General features: G+C 41.7%; 1 protein-coding gene across 1 annotated transcript in view; it reads left to right on the top strand.

The window, feature by feature from the left end:
• The window catches only part of SHISA5 (shisa family member 5), a 35,959-nt gene extending 16,590 nt beyond the window's left edge, over window positions 1-19,369 (top strand). The window contains exons 3-6 of the mRNA XM_058174137.1: window positions 2,032-2,100; window positions 15,645-15,760; window positions 16,803-17,015; window positions 18,028-19,369. Of these exons, the coding sequence (XP_058030120.1) occupies window positions 2,032-2,100; window positions 15,645-15,760; window positions 16,803-17,015; window positions 18,028-18,101 (472 nt within the window). The 3' untranslated portion in view covers window positions 18,102-19,369. The remainder of the gene's footprint in view (window positions 1-2,031; window positions 2,101-15,644; window positions 15,761-16,802; window positions 17,016-18,027) is intronic.
• The last annotated feature ends 597 nt before the right edge of the window (window positions 19,370-19,966 follow it).

Below are 19,966 nucleotides of genomic sequence, written 5' to 3'. Positions count from 1 at the left end.
TTCCAAAGTTGGAAAATACTGCCCTATCCTATCAAAGGTAACTCTCCAAAAACAGCTAAATGTCTGTGGAGATTCTCAGTCATCCAGGTCATGGTTGTCGCAGAGGTGCTTTTTCAAAAGTCAGTTGGGCTTCCTTTGTTTTCCTTAAGGGAAAAACAAAGAAAGTCCAGTTGACTTTTGAAAAAGCACCTTTGGGTCTCCGAAAACAGAACAAACTGGGCCATATTTGGCAGGAGATGAGAACCTGGCCAAAAAAATAAAAAAGACTGTTTTCAAAGATAAACCATGGTTATAGAGAAAACACATTCCAGGAGAAAAAATCCTCCAATATGCTCCCTGCAGGGAGTATAGATACTCCCTGCAGGGAGTATCCGACTGGAAAACAGTGCTAGACCCTTGCTTAAAGTTCTCCTCCCTGTTTGAACTAGAAATGTTAAATAGGGCAGCCCTCTCCGGTTTCGCCCTGTGGCACAGGTTATAGCCAGGTCTAGTTGTGGGCTTTGCCTAAATAAGGCTGGCTGGGGAACTTTGGGAGCTGAATTTTTGTGTTAAATTTATATCTGCCGACAAAGAAATACAAAGAGACTAGTATAGATCTATTTCAAGCTATTTAAATCTATAGATCTATACTAGTCTCTTTTTATTTCTTTGTCGGAAAATATAAATTAAACACAAAAATATTTGCGAAAGCAACTGCCTGTTGCGGGGGTCTGCAAACTTGGCTCTTTTAAGACTTGTGGACTTCAACTCCCAGAGTTGAAGCAAAACTGGCTGTGGAACTCTGGGAATTGAAGTCCACAGGTCTTAAAAAAGCCAAGTTTGCAGACCCCTGGCCTATTGGATTGGGGCTGAAAAGGCGAAAGCGGAAGCAGTATGCTCTGTCCCATATTTGGGTAGGCCAGGTTGCCCTGATAAAAAATACTTAATCTGGGAGTTGAAGTCCACTCAACTAAAAGTTGCCGAAATTGAGAAACACAAACCTAAATTTACCTACTATGCCAGTTGTATCTATTTTTTGTTTTAATGCCATGCCCTTACTTTACATCAGAACTGGAGCTGAGGAGAAATTTTCATTTGGCCCATAACACAACTGCTATATCATATGACACCCATAGTGGCATGTATGTACTGAATTCAAACACTTTCCCAGACTGGATCTTCCCATGCAATTCTATGCAAACCTAAATACAAAGGTCCCCAGGTTTTTTTGAGCTGGTGGAGATATTTTGAGAATATGTTGCATGTACTTTCAGAAAATGAATATTGTGGAGACTTGGCCTGCTGCAGACCTTACTGTACATTTACCAGATGTATATGGATATACTTTATTTTCAAAGAAAGCTTAGTCGGGGCTCGAGAATTTCTGGAAGTGAAATTCTATTGGAAACTGGAACATTGCTTTATAAGATCCCTTTACTGTATTATTATTTACAGAAAGCACAATTTAACATTTAAAAATGTGAAAAGAATTGGCAGTAAGCAACATGGTTGCAAATAATTATGTCAGTGACCCTGGCTTAATACCTGATGACATTTATTCTCTGTATCTTGGAATCCAGAATTGGAAGGTAGCATTTAGGCCATCAGGTTCAGTACGATAATCCAAATTATAGTATCTCAGTTGTGTGCCTGTCTTCCTTTCAATGAAATAAAGTCTTGGTTTGATAGATACATTGGAGATTTTTTGTTCGGATTTCACTTAGTGTTTAACAAGTTTTCCTGCATACAACACTTCTTACATTAATTACACAATTACAAAAGTGATGTAAATCAATGCAAGTGATCTTAATCTGGATTTCACTAAAGCTTGTTTCTTTCCAATACACCATTAAGTCTTCTTTTTTCTTTAATTGCTTCTAAGGACTGTAGTCAGTCATCCTGAGCATTACCAAGATGTAAATGTTATATAAGTTAACTCTATTAGTTATATAGCATTTCTCATCTTTTATTAGAAAAGGGCAATTTAAACATTGTTTTATTTAATCTGTGAACATCTTTTAAAATGTTTTCTTTTTAATCTTGTTGCTACAGTCCATCTTTCAAGCCTGAGCCATTCAAGATAGACCCAGATTTTGAAGATCTATATACAGCTGATTACAGGTACACATATATAAAAATACCATGGAATTATAAAGGAAATACCCTGTATTATTTAAATATGCTTCTTTTTATGCTGATGATAATCCTTTCACCAATCTAAAGTAAAAACGTAAGAGACTGTGAAATTAACCACTCTTAGCATAAAAGCCACTGTAACATTGTAAGGACAATGACTGTGGACTTCAAAGATGAACTACAGAGCTAAAAGAATCAGCTGCAGCACTTGCACTTTGAGAGTTAGAGAGAGTTAGAGAGCAGTGAAGCCTTACCTAGGTCACTTTGGCACTCTGCAATTATTCTGCCATTTTAAGAGGTGTGCAGGTAGTCCTCAAAATACGAGTAGTCACTTTATGGTCATTCAAATGACAAACTGCTCCAAAGATACCTACAACTGTGTTTCAGACTTAAAGTGGCTGCAGCACCCTGCAGTCATTCACCTTTACAATTGACCACAGGTCCACAGTCTGCTGCAACCCTACCACCCGACCCTTCTCCACCTCTATCCTGCCTTGAGGGGACCTGCAGCACTTGGGCTTGCTCCCTATGCCTCCTGGAAGCAACCACCATTTTCAGTACTCCAACAATTCTTTGTGGCAATGACAGCTGCTTTTGGAGCTTTCTGCCTTGAGCAGCTGGCCAAACTACCTGTGTTTCCCCAAAAATAAAACCGGAGATTCCCAGAGCAGACGCATGTTTCGCCCAAACGGAGAAATGACAAGAGACTTGAAGCTTCATCTGCTTGCAAATAGGATGCTTTGAAACAGAGCTAAGCATGTTGGGATCAGCCACCTCTCCCCGCCCCCCCGCCCCCCTGCAATGCCTGGCTCCACTGCACACTTTCCGCACAGAGGGAGATGAAGCTTTGTCTGCTTGCAAATGGGATGTTTTGAAATGGAGCGATTAGCGAGGCAAAGCCAGGCAGAGGCACGGGGGAGGGAGGGAGGCAATTCCAATGCAACACCCACTCCATCCCACCATCTGTTGGCTTCCCAGCTGCTGCACTGGGCAGGCACCCGCCTGGGGCATCAGGATCACCTGGCTTCTCCCTCCCCCATGCCTCTGCCTCCTGCCGGTGCTGCCATACAAGCGTCCGCTGAGCCTCCTGGAGCCAGGCAGCAGCGCAGCATGTCCAGATCACCTGTCTCCTCCACACCTCTGCCTTCGTGGTCGGACTTATCTGTGCTGTGTCAAGGGGCTGGTGGGCTGCGGCTGCTGCTGGACACTGTCGGCTCTTGCGTGCTTGCCACCTCTTTTGCTGGCCACGCCCATCCCCCGGGCTTATTTTTGGAGTAAGGGTTATATTAGCGCCCCCCTCCCAATCACATTAGGGCTTATTTTCAAGGTGGATCTTATTTTCAGGGAAACACGTTATATATCTTTGGTGCGAATAGCTCCCCCAGGAGCGTGGCACAAGACGTGGAATATGGAACAGTGTTACAGGATCTGACACACCCATTATTTGGCCAAGTACCCCCTACAAAAAAATTGAAATCAAGAAGGAGCTTTTTGGATTGCGCCAAGATTATTACTACACCTCAAAAAGAAACACTAAAAAGATGGAAACTTCAAGTTAAACATCTTCATAATTGGATAGAATTGCTTGAGGAGTTGCCTGGAGGTTCGGAAGAGGTGTGGATAGTTTGGAGATGTTTAAATAGACTGCGCACTGGTTTGGCTAGAACTAAAGACCGCATGTTAAAATGAGGTTTTCTCCTTGAGGACAAGGATATTTACTGCAAATATGGCAGTATTCAAACAACTATCCATCTGTTACAGTGCCCTCTGGGACTGAGATGAACACAGAATGATTTTCTGGTTGGAAATATCTCTGCCATCAACATGGCCCAGCATTGGGCTAGAACTATATGTTTTTAATCATTTTAAATTTAAATTAATAATATCCCCTTTCTAGTTCTTGCATTTCTCACCTGAGACCAAATAAGCTGGCCATCAGAAGACTCTCCTAGTTTTTGGAGAAGCCAGCTGCATTCATGCAAATGCTGCAGCTTCTGGATGAGCTTCCCCAAACCGTTCCCTTGCTTAACCCCCTCCCTCCCTTCCTCAGAAACTCACATTTCTTCAATGAAAAACAAACAAACTAAAAATCTGGGTAGGACAGACTTGTTGATCTTTACACACACACACACACACACACACACACACACACACACACACACACCTACCTTAGGTGCTGAAACGAAACTTTCCGCCTCTGTCCTCCCATCTCAATCCCTTTTAACAACTTAATTTGCTAAATTTACTGCCTGCCTAGAAAAAGGGTGACAACATCTATAAATTACTTACCTTACTGGCCACACAGGAGGTTACACGAGGCTGGTTACAGGGAATTGTAAATGCTTCTTTGAGGAAGGGTGTCTTCCTGTCCGCCTTGAAGGAGGCGGTGGTGAGGCCCCTCCTCAAGAAGCCTTCCCTGTATCCAGCTGTTTTATCAAACTACCGTCCTGTCTCCAAACTTCGTTTCTTGGCGAAGGTTGTTGAGAGTGTGGTGGCACGACAACTTCCTTGGTACCTGGAGGAAACTGTCTATTTAGACCCGTTCCAGGCCGGCTTCTGACCTGGTTACAGCACGGAGATGGCTTTGGTCGCACTGGTTGATGATCTCTGGAAGGCTCGGGATAGGGGTTGTTCCTCTGTCCTGGTCCTATTAGACCTCTCAGCGGCTTTTGATACCATCGACCATGGTATCCTGCTGTGAGGATTAGAGGGATTGGGAGTGGGCGGCACCGTTTTTCGGTGGTTCTCCTCCTATCTCTCTGACCGGTCGCAGACGGTGTTGGCAGGGGAGCAGAGGTCGACCGTGAGTCACCTCACTTATGGGGTGCCGCAGGGGTCGGTTCTCTCGCCTCTCCTGTTCAACATCTATATGAAGCCGCTAGGGGAGATCATCCGTGGTTTTGGGGTGCAGTATCATCAGTATGCTGATGATACTCAGCTGTACGTATCCACCCCGGACCACCCCAATGAAGCCGTCAATGTGATGTCCTGGTGTTTGGAGGCCATGTGGGTCTGGATGGGGAGGAATGGGCTTCGACTCAATCCCTCCAAGACCAAGTGGCTGTGGATGCCGGCGTCCCGGTACAGTCAGCTGGTTCCATCGCTGGCTGTTGGTGCAGAGTCATTGGCCCCTATGGAGAGGGTTCGCAACTTGGGTGTTCTCCTGGATGCTCGGCTGTCATTAGAAGATCACATGACAGCCATCGCCAGGGGAGCCTTTTGTCAGATACGCCTGATTCGCCAGTTGCGCCCCTTCATAGACCGGGATGCCTTGTGCACAGTCACTCACGCCCTCGTCACTTCCCGCCTGGATTACTGTAATGTTCTCTACATGGGGCTCCCCTTGAAGGGCACTCGGAGGCTTCAACTGGTCCAGAATGCGGCTGTGCGGATGATAGAGTGGCTCCCATATAACACCTCTCCTGCGCAGGCTGCACTGGTTGCTGGTGGTCTTCCAGGTGCAATTCAGGGTGTTGGTAACCACCTTTAAAGCGCTCCATGGCTTAGGACCGGGGTATTTACGGGACCGCCTGCTGCCACTGGTAGCCTCCCATCGACCTGTGCGCTCCCACAGGGAGGGTCTCCTCAGGGTGCCGTCGGCCAAACAATGTTGGCTGGCAACCCCCAGGGGGAGAGGTTTCTCTGTGGGGGCTACTACCCTCTGGAATGAGCTTCCTCTGGGGTTACGATCACTCCCCGACCTCCGGACCTTCCGACGCGAGCTCAAGACTCTCTTGTTTCATCGCGCAGGGCTAGCCTAATCTGTTGTGTTTTAACTGGGGTTTTATTATTTGATTTTAATAACTTAATTTTAATTGTTAGCCAAAATTTAATCAAATTTTTACAGTGTTTTTAATTTATCTATATATATTGTATGAATTCTGTTTTACGTTGGCTGTGAACCGCCCTGAGTCCTTCGCGAGAAGGGCGGTATAGAAATCTAATAAATGAAATGAAATGAAATGAAATGAATGAATGACTGCCTGGCTAAAGAACAGAGGAAAGGAAGCAAGCAAAGAAAACCTTTCTGCAGAAAAAAGTTCAACTCAAAAACAAAAAGCGGCTTCAGCACGAACATGCACCAAATGGCCGTGGCAGAAACTGGGTCCTAAAAGGAGTCAGAGAAGCAGCAAAAAGTTTTCCAATTCAGCCATCAGAGCATCCTAAGGTTATGTGGTCACCAATCGGGCATTTCCCATCTGGTATTGAGGACCTAGATCCATGATGGTGAACCTATGGCACACATGCCTGAAGTGGCATGTGAGCCATGTCGCCTGGCTCGCACAGCATCACCCGTTCCTCTTCCAGTTTTCTGGCGCACATGCGCACGCAACAATCAGTTGGGCTTTGTGCGTGCAGCAGTGCCAGAAACCGGAAGAGCTGGTCTTCTGTTTTCCAGTGTGAGCATGGGCATGCAACATGCGCAGCAGTACCCGGAAGACTTGCGGCGTGGCGGAAACCGGAAGTACCTTATCCAGTGCGCGTATGCCCCCTGGGCAGTTCCCCTTCCTGGTTGCGGCCGTGACGAACACACGCAAAGTGCTCCCTTTTCAACACTCGGTGCTGCAAAGGTTCGCCATCATGACCTAGATTATTGGTGGCAATATGCTAACTCTGTAAATCACTTAGATGGGGCGGTAAAAGCACTATGAAGCAGTATATAAGTCTTAGTGCTATTGCTAGTGCTATTCATTTATGATAATTGCACTGTCCTGCAATAACATGAGAGCTATTCGTGTGCTTCACAACCGGCTTACAACAAGCAGAATTATGGAAAAAACAGAAGTAAAACTGTATATATAGGGTCATACAATTTCCGCTTAGTGACTGCGCAGCTTAGTGAGTGAGTTCCTGGTCCCAATTGTGGTTGCTAAACAAGGACTATTTGTATCTACAAAGATAAAAATAATTCAAGCAGGAGTTCTTGTGACACTCCATGGAATAGCAATAGCAATAGCATTAGATTTATATACTGATCCATAGTGCTTTGCAGTCTCTCTAAGCCCAGGGGTGTTAAATTTGTGGCCTACGGGCCAGATGCGTCACATGTTGGCCACGCCCACCCCCATTTTAGCAAAGGGGAAAGTCCCAATACGTCATGTGACGACAACGTGACGCCACAAGTTTGATATCCCTGCTCTAAGCAGTTTACAGTGTCAGCATATCATCCCCAACAATGAAAATTGGGCTTTGAAGAAGCAGCATAGGAAGAGTATTGATGCTTTGATATTAGAGAAGACACCTGTGAATACCATGGTCGATCAAGAAAAGAAACAAATGGATTATCAACCAAATCAACCCAGAATTCGCACTCAAAGCACAGATTAGCAGAATAAACTATCATACTTCAGACACATGTAAAGTCCCAACTATCTGGAGAAACCTGTAAAGCTGGGAAAGATAGAAGGAAAAAGAATATGATGACCACCAAGCAACAAGGACGAAGTTAGAGGTAGAACCTAGAGCCACAGGTGGCACACAGAGCGCTCTCTGTGGGCATGCAAGCCGTCACCCAGCTCAGCTCTACTGTGCATGCCCATGCGCCAGCTGATTTTCAGGTCTCTGCTGCACATACACGGGGGGGCAGGGCAAATGTGGGAGATGTGCACGCATGCGCGGGGGTCATGTGTATGTGTGGGGGCAGGGGTTGCACACATGCGCAGGGGGTGGGGATGAGCGCAGGGAGGTGCATCATGCGCCCTCTGTGGCCCATTTTTGGTCCCAGGAGGCTGCAGGGAGGCCTAATAGGCCCAAAACGGGGCATGGGGAGGTCACGCGTGCATGCGCGGGGGAGCGGGGAAAATGCAGGGGGGTCGCGGGCGCATGCACAAGGGAAGCGCGCACGTTCATTGCATTATGGACGCGGGTGCTGTTGCATGCACACGCACTTTTAGCACGTGACGACAAAAAGTTACCCATCACTGTTCTAGAGACATCATTGACACCCACAAAATCATAATCAGAAGTATGTATTATGCTAATCACTGTGCAGACACAGGATAAAAGAGCAATTGAAATACTAGTATGTTACAAACAATTATAGGATTGGGCTCTTTGGTGTTGTCTGAGCTTTATTGTTTTCTTGCAGACATTTCATTAACCAACCAGGTAATGTTCATTATATCGTTGTAATATCAAATAAGGGATCTTTAAACTAAAGGTATATATTATAGAAGCCCATGAAATAGAAGCAGTCTGAAAACTTTTTTAAATGAGCCAAATGGAGTCCTGCTGGAGCTCTTTTCCAAATACCTGGAACCGGTGGAAAATGCTCGTAATTTTGGTATCCAGGAGACCCAAATGAGTCTGCCCTACCATATTATCAAACGGACAGGGACATAAGCCACCAGTGGGTCTTTCAGATCACTAGATGTGCCCACACAGAGAATGAAACTAGAAATAATAAATGCTGAGTTACTTTTGATTAGATAGGAGGGATTAAAGAAACCCCCCAGGAGCCTCCCCAAGTCTCAGTTGAGAATTCAAATCCCTGATTTCTGCTATAGTATGAGCACGTGGGCAGATCTCACCATCTTATTCACCTGCAATTCTCTATCTCTTCTTTACACATTTCTCTGATGTGCTTTCTCAAGCTACTGGTGAGATGTACTTTCCCAATCCTCTCAGATGGTTTGTTTATTTTGCAGGGACCAAAGTAGTCCAGCAATATATTTAAGAATAAAATCATTCAAGCAATACGCCCTGTGTGATTTTAGGATTTAAAGAGACGGTCCTTAATTAGTCATTTTGCCCTTGTTCAAGCTGCATCCAAATATTTTTTTCAGAAAAATGTTACTTGGGATAATTTGATTTCTGGTAAAAGGGTTGGGAAGACTCTGCTAGTTCTACTAAGAAGTTTAGGTTTGCTTGAGCAATTGTTTCTGCCGTGCCTGCTGCGCTCGGGATATCTGTGGCCCAGCAGTGTTCTGTGTCTTTAAGAAAACTCTGAGCAGGGAGCAGGATGTGATCAAAGAAGCTACTTTTCCTGTTGAGATGTGAGACAAATCACATGTCTTCCGGTTTTATCCAGAAATGTAGCTACTGTAGTTTCATTTCTCAGTGAAAAAAGCTTAAGAGTTCTAAGAAACAGAATCGCCAAAGGAAATTTTAAAAAGAAAATATAAGGGGTTTCCCTCCCCCTGGAAGCCAAAATGAGGTAAGCTTTGTGCGTTTTGTTGGCAGGCATCTTTCTTTCTTTCATTCATTAACCATGAGCTTTGGAGCTTTCCTGTGTAACTTTGGGATATTATTTATTTAGAAAAAATGCCTATTCCATTAATAGCAGTCATTTAATCTTTTTTCATTTTGCAAAGTCCAGAAAACACAACTACATTGAAGAAGCTGAGGGTTTCTTTAATGTCGAATTTCTTTGCTTGAGCCAAAGGGGAAAGCCATTACCAAAGTATAAAAATAATTCCAATCCTTTTAATGTGTTGGTAATTAACTACACAAACTAGAAAGAGTCAGTCATTAAGTAGCAACGTGTCATGCTTGTGTTCCCAATAAAATAATTTGCCATGACAGTACTTAGCGTAGACTAGCATAGAAGTAAATCATTCTTTGTCCTTGGCTATGTTTCTTGTTTTCATCAGGTTAGAGAGGACAGGTCTTGTGTTTCTTGATAGATACTGTCTGGTGAGTTGTGTTGTAAAAAGATAAATAGATAATTGAGTGGCACAGCTAGCCTGTTTTTCCTATCATGGTATAAGGTTCTGTACAACAGAAAATACTACAGTCTATAGCAGGAGTCTGTAGGGGTCTGCAAAGCTGGCTGAGGAATTCTGGGAGTTGAAGTCCACAAGTCTTAAGGTTGCCAAGATTGGAGACCCCTGATCTACAGTATCCTTTTAACAGTGAATTTTGGATCTGTTTCCAGAATCAAGCTAATACAAAGGATGACTTTTTGTCCAGATCTGTAAATTAAAATAACTTCATGTATTGTACATTAAGGAAGCTGATACATTCCTTGGGGCATCTACAGTAAAAGAAAAATAATGCTTCTTTAGCATAGGTAAAGAAGCCGATCTGGCTTGCGTAGATCGCATCACTTTTCTCTCTGTTGAGATTTTAATTTAAACAAAGTGCAAGCTTGGAAGAATTTGTTTTTCCCCTTCCTTGTTCCTTTCTCTTGACCTGGCTAGATGATGCCACTTGCTGGAAGGCACTTCAGCTGAGCATGCCCCTGCTTGTATCAAAATGACAGCTTCTCTTCTGGGCAAAAACAGTTTTGCACAACAAAGCAGTATGCCTGGTGAGATCATCTTTAATCCTGTCCTCATGGCTTCTTCATCTCCAGCTGTTTCCCGCCCCCCCACTTCTGTATATAATTCTAGGAAAACCTTAAGCACCTAGAAGAAAAACAAAGTAGAAGTTATAGGAATAGAGACTTCGCACTAAGTGTTCCAAATTATCTCTTCTCTAGAGGTTTCACTGTGGAAACGCAACTGGCAGCATTATATAAAGTTATTTAATAAAATATAAGCTGGCTCAATGAACATTTTCAAACAATTCTTTACTAACATTGGAATACCATTCTGGAAGAAGGAAAGAAAGGCTAATCCTAATAGAACATGAGTTATTTCTCTTCTGAATTGGTCTGGCCTAGGCACGATTAGCTCTTGGATACGAGATCTCACAAAAGTTCAGCCTCTTTATCCATGACTGAGTAATATGGAACCTGCTTCTAACAAGGTACTTAACAGCCACATCAGTAGACCAGAAAGGAGGCTAACTGAAAAGTTAGATCTTAAGAATTAATGGTAAGATTTTTTTTTTAAAGGGCAGATTTCAATATGTCTTATTTTTTTTGTTCTCATACTTCTCTGTGCCCAGGGAATATATAGCCAAAGCTTGTTGTAATATTTTTTTTTAAATCAGCATTTTGGGATATAACTTGACAATATATTAACATCTTTAAACCTTCACTTTTTCCCAAAAATTTGGTACACCTCAGCCTTAACTTTAACCAAAAAGCAACTGACAATGGACATAATCAGATAAATACACATCAAGCACCTTCAAGTTATTAGATCTCCAAAATATGGATCATAATCAGATTTTAAAAATTGGTTGAGGAGTCGAATAATTGGTCATAAGAACATTCAGTATTCATTAAAAGCATTGATTTGTTACTATAGCCAACTCTAGTTCTTCATTCCAAATGTATTTTTGTAAAGTGGGATTCCTAGCTTACCCTTTTTAAAAATGTATTTAAACTAGATAGAGGTTTATTAGCTGCTGAAGTATCCAGATCATACAAAAATCATATAAAAGACTTCAGGAGAAAAACCAGTGCCTTACATACAAAATAACCATCTTACAGCCACCCACTTATACATTTAGTATCATAATGTAGCACCATAGACCAGATAAGTATATATTTGGTACTATATATCACTGTTTAGCTTTTACATGTGTGTACATCTTCAAGTTAGTCTTCATTCCTGATGGATACTTAGACAAGTCCATGCCATTTTCTTGGCAAGATTTTTGGAGAAGATTTGTCATAGCCTTTTTCCTAGAACAGAGAAAAAGTATCTTAGCTGGCTTCACGCCAAAGGCATGGCTAGAATCACAGTTTCCTGGTTCCTCCTGGTTTGTAGTCTAATAATTTCACTGTACCAAACTGGCTTTAAGTAAATCATATTTCTTTTGGAAAATATCAAGGCATTTAAGTATAATGGTCCCCACTTAACTCTGCACCATCACCACAAATATTTTTCCTGTCATTTTAAATAGGTTTGTTCTAGATCACAATCTCACATTTAATTTCTGGCCCAATAATGTCCAAATACTTTATGTCTAGGGAGGCAGTGGCTAAGACACTAAGCTTGTCAATCGAAAGGCCAGCAGTTCGAACCCCAAGCGCCACGTAATGGGGTGAGCTCCCGTTACTTGCCCCAGCTTCTGCCAACCTAGCAGTTAGAAAGCACGTAAAAAATGCAAGTAGAAAAATAGGGACCACCTTTGGTGGGAAGGTAACAGCGTTCCATGGACCTTTGGTGTTTAGTCATGCAGGCCACATGACCACAGAGATATCTTCGGACAGCGCTGGCTCTTCGGCTTTGAAACAGAGATGAGCACCGCCCCCTAGAGTCAGGAACGACTAGCACATATGTGGAATCTTTACCTTTACCTTTTACTGTATGTCTTAATTACCTTAAAGGTTGGCAGCACTAAATTCCCTCTGTAGTGGGAACCAAGAATTTGCTAGGATTTCAAAGGACAAAGAATACTAACTATCCAGTAAGGCACAAAAGACTACCTTTGATTTTCATTCTGATAATGTTAAGGTTATTAACATTGTCATGCTATTACTTGGTACTGATCTGAATAGGTATGTGATATGATGAAGATTGAAATCTGTAAAGTTGAAAGTACCACCATCCTATAAAAGCTGTAGCTTTAAAGGATCTCTTTGGTATTTGCCAATTCCATATACAATTAACCATTAACTCACCTCATTGATTTAGGTTGGTCTTTATCATTTTAGTGTGATTTACCATAAGATTGACCGTGACAAGATGTTCTCCTTTGTCTCTGCATTGTATGGATAAAGGTGTTTACAATCACTAGTCCTGAATTTAGAAAAGATTGAATTTTTTAAATGTTAAATTTTTGGTTAATTGACAAAAACCGGGGTGGGTGGGGGGGAGGCAGGGAGATAGCCATAAATATTTCTCCTGATCTCACGAATGATTTAGAACCAATTTGCATTCCAGATACTGTATCCCAGAATCATCTAGCATTGGCAGGATAAATATTGTTCTTACAGAAGAAAAAATATGAAACATGTGTCAAACATAGACTGAGGGCCACATGCAATTATTATTTATTGTGAAAAAAGCCGTCACATCTGGATTTCTTTAAAAAAAAGTAACATTGCACGAGTATTATTTCCATTATAGAATAGAACATGGGGAAATGAGGTTTTAGAGAACTTTTATCCCCAAAGAATGCTTCCTATACTTACAAACCAATGTCACACTCAAAATCCATTCATATCTATATATTTATTAAATTTATACCGAAGTTATACCACTATGGAATGAAAATCCAAGCCAAGCCTCTGACCTTACTTTTCACCATTGGCTATGCTTTTATAAGATGCCCTTGCTGAAGGATTTGTCAGCAATGCAAAAAAAAAAAAAAGCAAATATTTTGCAGATTAAGTTGCTGTATATAAAAATCTAGCTCTGGTCTTGAGCGGTGGGGGGGGGGGGGGCGGACAACTATGGTTGCTTAGCTCTAGGAAAGTAAAAAAGTGTGACCAAAGAGACTCAAGAGACAGAATAGTCCTCCCTTGACAGTCTTGTCCTTAAAAAAAGGGCAATTAAAGTTTTGGACAAACCTCTCATATTTAGTTAACATACACCCCAACAGTGAAGCAGAATTCCTGGGATCCCTGCCATGTCTGTTCCTTGACTTCACTTTCTTTGAAGGGCTGGCATTTGGATAGACTCAGACTACCGTATATACTCGAATATAAGCCGATCCGAGTATAAGCCGAGGTCCCCAATTTTACCCCAAAAAACTGGGGTAAACTGGGGACTCGAGTATAAGCCGAGGGAGGGAAATGAGGCAGCTACCGGTCAGGGAAAGCCTCCCTCCCTCAGCCGAGAAGGCTGGCGGCTCCCCCGCCCCGCCCTCTCACTGCACCGGCAGGGCTTCCCCGCGCTAATGCAAAAGCCCGCCAAGTTTGCACCATCCGGTATAATGTGAAAAAAAGAAAAAAAAAAAAACTCGAGTATAAGCCGTATATACTCGAGTATAAGCCGAGGGGACGTTTTTCAGCACAAAAAACATGCTGAAAAACTCGGCTTATACTCGAGTATATACGGTATATTACCAGAGGTAACCGCATCAGAAGTTAAGAGGTCAAATAAACATGAGCCAAGTCAGCATAGGAGCAGTCAGCCTGTGAAAAGGACGGTGGGAACAATTCGGTCTGAGTGTAAAGTGCATGAAGTCTGAGCAACAACCTGCTCCCCCAAGGAAAGAGATGAGAGCGTTTCATTTACGTGCAGAAAGCAAAGCTTTAGCATAAAAGCATGCAGCAGTTTAATGTAGTGTTTAAGGTACTAGGTTAGAAACCAGATTTCTGGTTTCTAGCAGGTGACTGTGACTGTGATTTTAGTTACCATACCCGTTTTCTAGCCCGGTACCATAAACATTAGGCCAAAATGCTGCCTCCTTTAACTTGCATGCTATATACCCGGCACAAAAATCTGCCAGGTGATTTTGGGCTACTCACTCACCCTTGGCTCACCTCACCTCACAGAGTGGTTGTTGTGGGGAAAATAGGAGGAAGAAGGAGAATTAGGAATGTTCACTGCCTTGAATTTCTTATAAAGTAATAAAGGTGGGATAAAATCTAATCAATAAATAAAATAGTAAATTAAAGACTAATACCAGGATGAAATCATTAAAAGATTTTATTTGCATATGAAGTTTACAGTTCACTGGAATGCAGTTTTCCTTTGTAAAGAGAAGTCATTTTATTTTTTTTATTTTTTTTTATTTACATTTATATCCCGCCCTTCTCTGAAGACTCAGGGCGGCTTACACTATGTCAAGCAATAGTCTTCATCCATTTGTATATTATATACAAAGCCAACTTATTGCCCCCAACAATCTGGGTCCTCATTTTACCTACCTTATAAAGGATGGAAGGCTGAGTCAACCTTGGGCCTGGTGGGACTTGAACCTGCAGTAATTGCAAGCAGCTGCTGTTAATAACAGACTGTCTTAGCAGTCCAAGCCACCAGAGCCATAAACATTGCCTTTATGAATAAGCATTTCTGAATCATAACCTTGAATTTCTGTTAACTTCTTTTTTTAGTTATCATGCATGTAAAGTCCTCGAAGTGAAATTCTTCTTTATTGTTTTCCGTAAAGTTAACATTGTGGATTGAAACTAACCTAGGGTTTTGTGGTCTTCTGAAAAAGATATATTGTCTAGATTTAACGTAATAAATGTGACTGTATAGATACATTTAGTAAGGCTTATTCTGGGGAAGCTCATAGCTGAGGTGGCAACCTTGTTCTGTCCAGTTGTTTAGGGCAGCATGTCTTGTAATCCCCATACAGTGGCTGGGACTGATCAGATTTGTAGTTTGCAACATCTGGGTGCGTCAAAGTTGTTGATTAATATAGCAGTAGACAGGAAGTAAAAAAAGTGGTGTAAAAAGAAATCAGAATGGCGGATATGATTATCCAGACGAGCCGCACCTCTTCACTTTTTTATATGCTTGACGTCTATATGGTATATTTTTAAAAGAAGTGAAACTCCTTTTGTATCTTCAGGCCTGCCTACTTGATTTTTTTTTTCTTATCCCTGGCAGTAAACTAATAAAACTACCCCTCTGAAAGTTTGAGTTGATGGAGACTGCCCAAATCTTGCATTTTGATCCTAGCCTGACATGTTTTCCATTTTTGTTTGCATTTAAAATAGCAAAATGCTCTTGATGGAAATGTATTATTTTCTGAAGCCTTTAACTCGGACAACTTGCATTCTCAATGTTTTTCAGTGGGACGTTTATAGCAATTGGCATTTCGATTTTCGTCGTGTTTGTAGTAGGCATCATTCTCTGCTTCACCTGCTCGTGTTGCTGCCTGTATAAAGCCTGCCGAAGGAGACCACAGCGTAAGTATCTTCCCCGGCTGAATTGTTGCTCCGTTTGAGGAAAACTATGAGTGATGTTGTTGAGCACACTGGGGGAGAAAAAGCAGACACAGTGGAACGCCTTCCAGAAATGCTGCTTTTAAAATAGGTCAAAAGTCGCCTGTTTAAAATGTAACTAGCATTTGATCAGAGGCTGGACAAGGAATGAACACTTACCTCAGTCATCAGAGATGCAGTTTCCTTTGGCTCTTTGCACGTGTGACCAACTTAAGGGAGCTCAGCCTTACTGTGTCAGGTATATTTACTTAACCTAGGACTATAATTCTCAGAAATCTCCAGGAGCTGGGAGATGCCGGTGATCGTACCTGCAGGGAATTCTGGGCATTATAGTCTTGACATGCCTGAATAAAGATGGAAAGATTGGCTTACAGTTTCTAAGTATCTGGGCAGATCAGCAGACATGGGACATAAGATACCAGAAGATCAGAATCTTCTCTTGGTGTGCCTTCTAGTAGAAGTAACCTTTCTGGTGGGAGGAATGATGTGGGTTTTTTTCTACCTCACGCCTATGGAGGAAGCCTCAAAACTTATTTGAAAAAACAGTGGCCAAGTTATAAAACCAGCAAGAGAGGGGAAATGTTGAGTTTCCTTCCTGCCCTGAGTCAGCCTTACCAGGTAAACCAGACAAGAAAACATAACCAGAGAAGCTAATTCTACTTCATTGTAAAGAAACATCAACAGAATCTGCAAGGTCTGAAAGTACAATTCTGCTGTCGTCTCTACAGCCTGAAAAAGTTTGGACAGCCCCTTCTGAGCTTCTTGCTCTGCCCACTATCCAGCTGCAGGCTATGCTGCCTCTTATCGGGTCATTCCTTAAGTATCATCGCTTCGCCTCATCTCCAAAGGATTTTCCCACATGCCCATTACACTGTGATTGATAGATCAATTGATTATGTGACTTGATGACATTTTCTACTCCTAGTAACCACATAGATGCCCAGACTCCTCAACGACTACATTCCTGTGCTTATTCCTTCCTAAATATCCTTCTTGTGTTTTATAGCTGTTGTGACCACAGCCACAACTGTGGTGCAGGTGCCTTACCCTCAGCAGCCTGGGGCACCAGTTACTTATGCTGGAGGAGCATACCAAGGATACAATCCACTGCCGGTACAGCCCCAGCCTGGAATGCCAGCAGCACCCTACCCAACCCAGTACCCTCCACCCTATCCTACGCATCCTATAAGACCACCGCCATACCAGGAAACAGTGCCAGGTAAGGAAAGAAGAGGGGAGAGATGTACTGAAACTGCTAGAAAGAAAAGGAAACAAATAGTACCTCACAGTAGCCTTTCTTTTCAAAATATGTCCAGCCTCAAATTATAAATTCATTTTTGCTATCTTGGCTTCTTTAATACAAATAAGCTATCACTTCTGTGTCAATTCTTCTGAGGCTATCTGGTTGAAATTTCTTTTTTACTGATGATTTTATTCCACTGGTGGTCAACTTTCCTAAAAAATAGAGCTGAGCAGTGAGCCGTACTGTGCTAGAAATTTCCTCTAGTGGCCAAATGCTTCCAGGTTCGATGACTTCAATCCAGGGTGCAGAATTCAGCAGACACTGAAACCTGTCTGCCTACAAGAGCTTTGGTTTATGAGAAGAGGGCTTTAGGGCAGATTGCTTGGATTCATGCTACAGGATGGGTTTGATGCATTCCATAGTCTTCCTACAGTGTTTGCTGAGACATCCCAATCTGCAAGGACTTTGACCAGCACTGCAGAGGATGATTTCTCTTAGTCTTTTTCCATAGAGCAAACTTTGCTTCATTTCCTACACAGTGTTTATCAGGAAACCAGAGACAGACCACTTTTCCTATAAATCTCTATAGGATAAATCTCCTCTATAGAAGGAGCGTTGTTCTATAGCAGTAGGTAGTCAACTCAATTATCAATAGAGAAGGAGATCTAGATGAAGATTAAGGAGACATTTTGGCCCAACAAGGAGGGCTTCTTTTTCTAGTATAGGAATAAGGCTTCTATGCAGACATCTTACAGAGCACTCCAAGTAATGTGTTTGTATTGTTTTTTATGACGGAAGAACTTCAATACGCTTCATTCTTCAATTTGATTTTCAGAATTTATAGATCAAGCTAGAGATCTTCCTTGATTTCATAACTATATGGACACCAGCACTTGTGATGAAAATCTAAGAAATATGCAGAAATAAATATAAAAAGATAAAAGTAAGCTGCTAACCTGTTGTGCTTGTCTGTTTATTTCTTTTACAGCTGGTGCCTCAGCTCCTCCAGCTCAACCCCCTTATAATCCAGCATACATGGATCCTCCAAAGGCTCCCTATTAAATGGACTTTTGCTGTTGTGTGTCTGTTTGGAAGCCTCTTCAAATTGCCTTTTTCATGTGGAGTTCTTTCTGAAGATGATATTCTGATATACCTGTTTGGAGGGGTGGGTCACAGTTTTGAGAAGTGAAATATATTCAAACAATTAAAAGATGACTTTTTTGGGGGGGAAAAAGGGTGTGGGGGGGAGTTGTGTGAATCTAAGAAAGAACTTAAAAAGTAAGCATTGGGAATATAATTGAACTAAATAGGGACAATCATTTGAGGGATTATTTTGGCATTATTTCATCAAAATCAATTTAAAATGGGCTAATCTCTTTCCAGTTTAGTACGGAAGAGTAACATCTGATGTGAAACACTATGTTTTCTAAGTAAATAGGGAAATAACTCTTTAGCAAGAAATGGGGCATGTTGGTCAATAATCCCCTTGTTTTTGTCCATTACACAGCAGTTGCATAGTCTTTCAGTATCAAATATTTGAATATTCAAATATACTGTAGTATCAAATGCATATATTTGAATTTCATTGGAGTTTTGTCACTATACCAAAAAAAATATCTTTTGTATTCTCTATTGCATGGAGATTGTTGAATGGGATCATTTATCAGCTTTCTGTCTTCTGCAGCAAAATATTACAGCATGTTGTGCTCTTATAAAAGAAGACAGGGACTCGGACCAAACAAAGGTAAATAAGGTGGTGACCTCCTCTACTTTTATCTATAATTCCCAGAATCCCTTGCCTTTAGCATCCAGAGGCTGCTGGGAATTTAAATACAGCTGGAGGGACATTAAATTACATAGCCCTGCTCTAGGCTATTTAAATGGGATATTTCATTCCTCCCCACATTAACCATTTTTCTTACCTAACTGACAAACAGTTTCCTATAGGCACGTATAGTTTTATAAAGTGGTATTTTGATTAGAGTCTCACCAGCCTGAATGTACTATTAGAAGGAGGAAATATCACAGCAATGTTTCATTTTAAATGCATGTTTTGCTACCATTTCAGAATAAATCCATTTCTCAATTGAAAGTAATTTTTCAACTACTTAAGGGGAAAGAGAGAAAGAAAGGTGAATTTCTGTCTTGAAATAAACATTATCTGTAATACCTTTGGCATCCTAGAGACTTGTATGAAAGTGGAAACATTTCAAAACTTTTTACACATGGAAGTAATTTGATATGGAAGAAAGCCTAACCCTGGGCTAACACCCCAGGATAGAGATGTCTTCCAATTTCTGCATAGCTAAACCAATCCAAAGGAAAACAACTTTGCTCCAAATAAAGTGACACAGCACCCAAAATAAATCAGTGCAGCTCATAAAACCAGCCAACACTATGAGATTATATACATTCTGAGAACTGTAGTCCCTGTTCAGAAATATCCCAGCCAAGAGATATATGGTATGGGACTTTTTTTCCCCATTGCTAATAGTTTTCTGTAGTTACAGAATTGTAGTCTTGGTGTTCGATGAATATTTCTGTCACCTTTGTGTCTTCTAACTCTCCCAATTTCAGTTCCATTTTCTATTTAAAATACTTGCAGAAAAATTAAGAGTGAATTCTGTAGGGCTTTCATTTAATATGTAGGGGACTTTACAGTAAACTTAACACAGGAACATTTCTCTTCAGAAAAAGATTGTATCTCCTCTGCCTTAATGGCTTGTATCAGTCTTCCATACCACTAATCTTGAGAGATACTGATTTATGGCTATGCTTCAGTGGTGGGTTGCTACCGGTTCGCCCCATCCGGACGTCTCTGGGCATGCGCAGAAGTGTCACTTACGCATGTCCATGAGCAAACCAGTAGCAATGGGATTTGAAACCCACTACTGCCATGCTTGCTGGAGATACTACAAATTATAATC

This window comes from Ahaetulla prasina, chromosome 2, assembly GCF_028640845.1.
Source record: "Ahaetulla prasina isolate Xishuangbanna chromosome 2, ASM2864084v1, whole genome shotgun sequence".
Taxonomy (NCBI): Eukaryota; Metazoa; Chordata; class Lepidosauria; order Squamata; family Colubridae; genus Ahaetulla; species Ahaetulla prasina.
Note: the sequence above shows the minus strand (reverse complement) of the source record. Positions and strands in the feature narration are given on the sequence as shown.